Source organism: Manduca sexta, chromosome 24 (assembly GCF_014839805.1).
Source record: "Manduca sexta isolate Smith_Timp_Sample1 chromosome 24, JHU_Msex_v1.0, whole genome shotgun sequence".
NCBI classification, from domain to species: domain Eukaryota; kingdom Metazoa; phylum Arthropoda; class Insecta; order Lepidoptera; family Sphingidae; genus Manduca; species Manduca sexta.
The window spans coordinates 4,784,733-4,792,135 of NC_051138.1; the positions used below are offsets into that span (position 1 = coordinate 4,784,733).

At 35.1% G+C, this 7,403-nt stretch overlaps 1 protein-coding gene across 1 annotated transcript in view; it reads left to right on the forward strand.

Annotated features, from left to right (window-relative positions):
* The window catches only part of LOC115443911 (phospholipase A1), a 42,535-nt gene that overhangs the window by 904 nt on the left and 34,228 nt on the right, over positions 1–7,403 (forward strand). Inside the window, exons 2-5 of the mRNA XM_030169515.2 lie at positions 2,689–2,803; positions 4,100–4,245; positions 5,289–5,382; positions 6,201–6,352. Of these exons, the coding sequence (XP_030025375.1) occupies positions 2,689–2,803; positions 4,100–4,245; positions 5,289–5,382; positions 6,201–6,352 (507 nt within the window). The remainder of the gene's footprint in view (positions 1–2,688; positions 2,804–4,099; positions 4,246–5,288; positions 5,383–6,200; positions 6,353–7,403) is intronic.

Here is a 7,403-nt window from a genome sequence, read left to right on the forward strand (position 1 = left end):
TGTTGCCATGATTCTATATATAACAGGATTTACCGTTATGTACACTCGTATGTGTTTATTTTATTCAAGTATAATATTATAAATTCATCCACTTTTCATTTAATTTTATAAATAAAAGAGGTCGGTTTTATTTTTTATACGTAAACGTGTTTTTACAATATCATTTTAACGGTATATTTACAACTGAAGTAGCAAAGCATTTTCTGTCTGATATAACAATTAACAATTAACCACGCATGAGTACGGCATTCTTGCTTTCATACTGAACGAAACTTAATATAAAAACGTATCGATATTTGTTAAAGCCGTCTCTATGAAAGTAAAAGTGAATTACTTTTTTTAACAAAATAAGTTTGCAGTTGTATTCGTGCAAACATTTTTTTGTTAAACACGTTAGTTTCATTTTGCGAATATGATTAGTGTTACGTAGAAATTGTTACATGACAAAAATTAGTAATTTAAGGTGAATGATTTTCTTTTAAAAGCAATCCTTTGAGCAAATGAAAAAAAAAACGACTTTTTATAAATTTAAGGTGAATGCTTTCATTTTAACCGCAATACTTTTGTGCAAATGGATAAATAATGAGTTTCTATAAGTTGGATGACATTATAGGTTGTAGCGTGCAATTGTTAATGATTTAAAATTAAAAATACATTCTACGCATAAGACTATAATGGCACTTAGATTCCATTTCTTTAATGTTTCATCCAAAGTATGTACAAATCATACAATTCAAAAAGTAGTTTATATAGCTATAAATTACGTTTAATGTAGTTGTCGACGGTGCGGTTTAATTAAAAGAAAATGTATCTAAATATACGCGTGCTAACGATTAAAGTTCAATGCGAATAATGTGGATTTTTAGTAAGCTATTAACCACCTGGGACTTGGCAGACGGTGAAAGTATTTGACCGTGTTTCAGCTGCATCCAGTTTCAAGGGAAAAGGTTAAATACCATCGCTACATGTTTGAATTCAGTTTTCTGCATTCACTTTCGCACTGTTGCAATGGTTGAAGTTGGATTCAGGTCAAATTTCTTACACGTTATAATATTTAAATAGATAGAATGTATACTAATAATTTAAAAAAAAGCGGCGATAGCCTAGTTGATTGTGGAACGGACTGCCGAGACGAATGTTCGCAGGTTCAAATCCCAAGGGCACACACCTCTGGTTTTTTTAAAAAATTATGTGTGTATTCTTTGTGAATTAGGGCTTGCTTTAACGGTGAAGGAAAACATCGTGAGGAAACCTGCATACCTGAGAAGTTCTCTATAGGAATTTCGAGGGTTTGTGAAGTCTACCAATCCGCACTAGGCCAGCGTGGTGGACTAAGGCCTAATCCCTCTCAGTAGTAGAGGAGGCCCGTGCTCAGCAGTGGGCAAGTATATAATACAGGGCTGATATTATTATTATATATACTAATAATTATTAAAGCAGAAGAGTTTGTTTAGAACTACTAAACTGATTATGATAACTTTTTTACAAATAGGAAGCTACATTACACTTGAGTGCTATAAGCTTTATATCCCGGGTAAATAATAAATATAAAGCAGGTCTTTTATGTTGGAAATCCTTTTTTACGCGGGCAGAGCCGCGGGCAAAAGCTAGTGAAAATAGTTAGATGTCGCGACGCTGTATTATGGCCGAGAAAAAATTCTCTACTATAAAACTGAAAGTTGTTTCAGCAACTCTATTAACCGTCACTTTCATTCATGATTCATTAATGTATAATAATATTTATTGTTAGTGTCTGCGCGGCGCTTTACTACATTCCGAATCATAATTATTAAATATATGTCTTGCTTAGTTTAGTTCCATGGTCATTGGTAATCAATTGAGGTCTTTGGAGGTAATTCTGATGACTATTTCCATGGGCATAATACATCTATATATATAAAAATAAATCTCTATTTATAAATCTCTATTGGCCATGGTGGCCAATCGTAATTGATATCAGACAGGTACACAGGGGATATTAAATATAGTGTATTAGTGTGTCTGTTATATACATAGATGCAGTCTCTGTTCCTTCATTCTCATGGTTTGGTGAGACGGCAATCCAACATGACCGGAGAGAGATCAGGCGCAGGATCAACGGCTTTACGTCCTTTCTGAGGCACGGGGGTATCACACCGCCAACTTGCTGACTTTTATCTGCAACTGAATAATTTTAAATGAAAAAAGGCACGGTGCTCACACCGCCAACTTTTTGACTCCGAGTTGCGACTACATAATTTTTAAAATGGAAAAACCCAGTTTCTATTATTTTTAGCCCGACCCGGTATTTAAAGCCAAGACCTCCGCGCGATAGTCATACTCGTACCGCTTACGCATTACAACTACGCCATTGCGGCAGTAAAAGATTTTTTTATGTACAGTTCAGTTATAATATAAACAAACCGTTCCGCCGCCTGATGATTTTCTCTAATGAATACAATTTAACCATTGTCTGTGTTTAACAAGTTTTTATTTTATTTATTTATACATATATTATAACACGATAACAATTAATACTAATGCGATGTTATATAGATTTAATCTTAACAATTGATTTCAATACATGTATGAGCCATTTCTGTGAAATCTGACAGGTTACATATAAATATATCCAAGCTCTGGGATATAGTACTAAGCAATTAATTAATTAAAATAAGTTGATGCTAGGTACTCTTATGTTTGTTTTAGTACCTCAGGCGGAAGGCGACCTTATGTCTATGATGGACTTCAGATATTGGCGATGCGTAATGAAACGTGAGGGGAAGTGTCCAGACCACGAAGTTAACTTCTTCTTATACACACCGTAAGTTTAAATATCTTTTACTATTTATAAAACTGTTCTGTGAGGTTAGAGTACCTGCCTCGGAATGTTATTGGTACCGGTCTAAGACTAATTAGGTACAGTCAACAACAAAAGTAGTTGCATAAATTCAAAACTTCAAATCGCTTTTATAATCTTTAATAATAATAATCTTTAATCTTTATTGTCACAATTATACGTTAAGATTAATTGAAACATTTTTTTCTTTGTGTGAAGTAACGTAAATCCCTTCTGTTTTATTTCAAAGAAAAAAAATCGTGTTGGTAAGAAAACAGAAGTTACGCGATTTGAAGTTTAAACTTTTTTTTATGTGTATTGCAAAGGGACCCCACTGCACCTGATGGTAAGTCGAGTAGGTCGTAATAGAATGTCGACTGACAAGACACAATTATAACGGCCTGTTGGAACCGGATATACACAGGCTGATCCCAGAACGCGACACACTTACGTGGGCTATTATGGCGGGTTTTAACACCTTATGCACGGTGGTCGCTATCCGGGTAGATATCAAATATATTTTACTACCAGCATTATAACAATATAATAATAACTTGTTCACTCATTTATGTCGGTGAATGTAGATATCATGGCTATGCTATGTTTTTTGCAATTGAATTAAGCATTTTTTTTAACATGATCATTATACACAATTATTCGGCATGTCTTACGTCTTCTACGTATCATATCCGGCTTAAAATGCAATAAAGAGATAGCCAATATAAGGGTTATGAATAATCTTTTAAACATCATGCATATATCAATAATAATTGATATTCACAAAAATAATTAATGAAAGCCATTAACGCTATTTCAAGAGTATTCAAAGTCAATCGATTGTTACTTTCACAGCGTTTCCACGGGGCTGTATTATAGCTATAAACCGTGGTTTTTGCATCATCGCATTGTTACGGTGTTTCTATAGTGACTTAGTTTTTAGAACAGTTTCTCTTTGTATTATTTTGTTTGATCACTTTTGTTACACGTAGAATATTTTGGTGACGCCCACAAAGTGGCTTAGCTTTATTATACTAATAAAGGGTCATTTTGACATTAGGTTGCAAAATTAAACCACATACTTATCTTCTTAAAAATAACACTTTACAAGTAGTTACTCGTCTATAAATGTAAAATTAAAAAGTATAAGTTTCGTAGTTCGAAACACTAACAATACCAAAAGAATGGGCGTTGCTCGTAACAGAGGCTACTTTTTTATTTGACGATATCCTTATTGCCGCCTATTACATTTTTATTATAAGTCATGTATTTATAATCTTTCAGAGAGCATCCATTCAAGCAGTGGGTTGACGTTCGAAACTACGACATTCTCCACGCGTACGGATGGAAGGCTTCCAGGAAGAATGTCCTGATAATCCACGGGTTTAACGGGACGCATTCCAAAACACCGATGACATATATACGTGACGGTTAGTATTGCCTATTTGTATTCCACTTTTTCTGGTCTATTACTTATGAATGCACTGCGCGTTCTGACCGAGTTAAAAAGTTGGTGTTTTCGAGTTGTCACCAATCCGAATCGACAGTTTTTGTTATCTTGTAAAAACTGGCCAAGTTTGAATCGTAGTTTGATGTCCATGGTTTTCTATATTAAATATTTTTGTGTCTAATATAACTTCATAAGACGCAGTGTTCTGTTGACATTTGCTGGTGGTAGGATATATTTTATATCCGTCCGGGTCGATATATTTTATAACGGTCGTGCACATTTTAAAACCTGCCATAGTCACCCACGTAAGTGTGTCGCGTTCCGGGATCAGCCTGTGTATATCCGGTTCAATACGCCGGCATAATTGTATAGACTGCCGAGGGGTAATCATCTCTCGTCAGTCGACATTCTATTGGACCACTCCACTTACCATCAGGTGCAGTGGGATCACTTTGTCGTGCTCGTATAAAAAAAAAGATATTTGGATCGCAAATCGCAGAGGTTTTGAACCTGCTGGTTACTGAGGTTCAAGATGTAAAACCAATTGGACAGGCAGACGGTGAAAGCAACAAAAATATTTCAAACACATTATAGATTTGATTGTGTCATGGCCAGGCAATGTATTTTAGCAAAGTAAAAATAGTAAAAAGGAGAACTAGTGTGCCTGTATTTTTATCTTTAACTTTGCTCTCTGTGCTGTATGGATTGCTAGCTTTTGCCCGCCCAGATCAAAGATGTTTTCCGGGATAAAAAGTAGCCTATAGAATAATGGAGATTCTTATTAGTAACCAAAAAAAAATCAAAGATATCACTTACCTTAAAAAAAGTTTATGACGTAAATCAAACAACTTATGTTTATATTTTGTGTACATAACAATGTATAAACCATCAAATTTATTTCGTTACAAACAAAAACCTCTTTAAATATGTTCAATTGGTCTGAACTCTGAGAGCACACCTTTACAAGAGATAAGTTGATGTTACTATGCTTGTGGTGTCGCTAATGCCCACACCTGCCCACAGCGTACCTGTCCCGCAAAGATTACAACGTGTTTATGGTGGACTGGTCGGCACTAACCAGGTTTCCATGCTACCTCTCAGCGCTCTCCAATACAAAGTAAGTCAACGGAAAATTACTTTATTAACCGCGTTTTTATTTATTAAAATGAGCTTTAATGACATCATTTATTTGTGCGTTAGATATCCATGTTTGTGTGCATTTTTGATTGGGAGAATTGTATATTTGTAATAGTTTTGATACAAACGGATATGACATCTAAGACAATTATTTCAGTATCATTTTACCGACAGCTCTGTACTTATAATAAAAGTCAAATTACTGTAAACTGTAGCGAACTAGTGATTACCTCGAACTTGCTCACATACATCGCTGGCTCACTATCACAAGGTCCTATGTCAATTGTTACTTGTGTTGCAAAAATGAGATTAAAAATTTTCATGTTGGTAAAAATTTTAAAGGATACTAAGTATCTTATGATTTTCCCTTAGATACCTTTCAGGATTATTTATAATGTTCACTGATAGCGACATAGAATTATGTGATAATAACTTTTGCTCGCGGCTTCGCCCGCGTGAAGGAGTTTTCGTGGATACATTTTTTTCCGACTTACTTGATATGTATAGTTATATTATAACCAAATTACACAAAATCATTATAAATTGTAGCCTATCTGTTATTCTGATGTATAACCAATATTACTGTAAAGTTCCATTCAAATCCGTTCAGTAGTTTTTTTCGTGAAAGAAGGAACAAACATACATACATTCATCCTCACAAGCTTTCGCATTTATAATATTAGTAGGATACATAATTCTAGAACATCAAAACATAGAACCTTGTAATAGTGAGCGCTGTGTCTTCGCTAGCCTTGTAGGAATCTGGACCTTATTCACATGCTGTAATTATATTTGTAGGTTAGCGGCTCAATGTACGGCGCAACTGTATTCGTATATAACCCAGGCGGGCGCTCTGGCGAGGAAGATCACGTGTGTGGGCCATTCGCTTGGCGCTCATGTGTGCGGCATGATGTCCAACCATCTCACCGAGAAACAGTATAAGATTGTCGGTAAGTTTGGCCCTTTTACGGTAAATTGGACTTTATTGTAAGTACAATAGGCCATGAAATTAAAAATTGTATACTTCAAAACGTTTCTACATATTAACTACAATCAAAACTTTTTTTTATTTATCTATACTAATATATAAAGCTGAAGAGTTTGTTTAAACGCGCTCATCTCAGGAACTACTAGTTCGCATTGAAAAAATATCTTAGTATTGAATAGCCTATTTATAGAGGATGGCTATAGGCTATATAGCCATCCTCGATAAATAGGCTATTATAATAATAAGGTCAAATCTTTGAAGTTTTGAGTGAAGATAAAACCGATTGTCCATACAATCACTAAATTATAAAGGCGATTTATAATCCAGAATTTGTTCAGCTTCTTATAATATCAAATATTCTATATGATACCGTATAAGTTTCACCTTATTAAAGCTACCTATGAAATCTCGCCATGCAACATAGCTCTCTAATCTGATATGTTAATCGTAGAAAATACTTCATAACTTGTTCAATATCTGAACTTGTAAGGTATGCTTGAGGAGTCAAACTATGATACCAACTTTCGATACAGTTTATTCCATCCACGATATAAAACTGGCGCTCGTGTTTGTATCAATGATAAATAGAACCAACTAAGTTACATAATATCAATGTCAATATAAGGCGTCACGTAAACGCTGTCAACTAGTTGCCGAGGAATATTACTGACATTTGACAGTTGTTAAAATTTGCTGCTTCTTGTACAATCGACGTTAGTAAAGTGTGTTGAATCCTTCTTAGCCGAATTTCGGCCACGGCGGTAAGTCTCTATGGAAATCAGTTAGGTATGCTGGAGATATTACATTGTGTGCGCAATACTCAGGTGCACTCTTTGTTCCTTCACTCTTATAGTCCGGTGAGACGGCAATCTGACATGACCAGGGAGGATTCAGGCGACAGGACCAATGGCTTTACGTGCTTTCCGAGGCACGGAGGTGTCACACTGTCAACTTCCTGACTCCGAGCTGCGACTGAATAATTGTTTTTAAGATGGAATTTTTTTTTGGCCCGA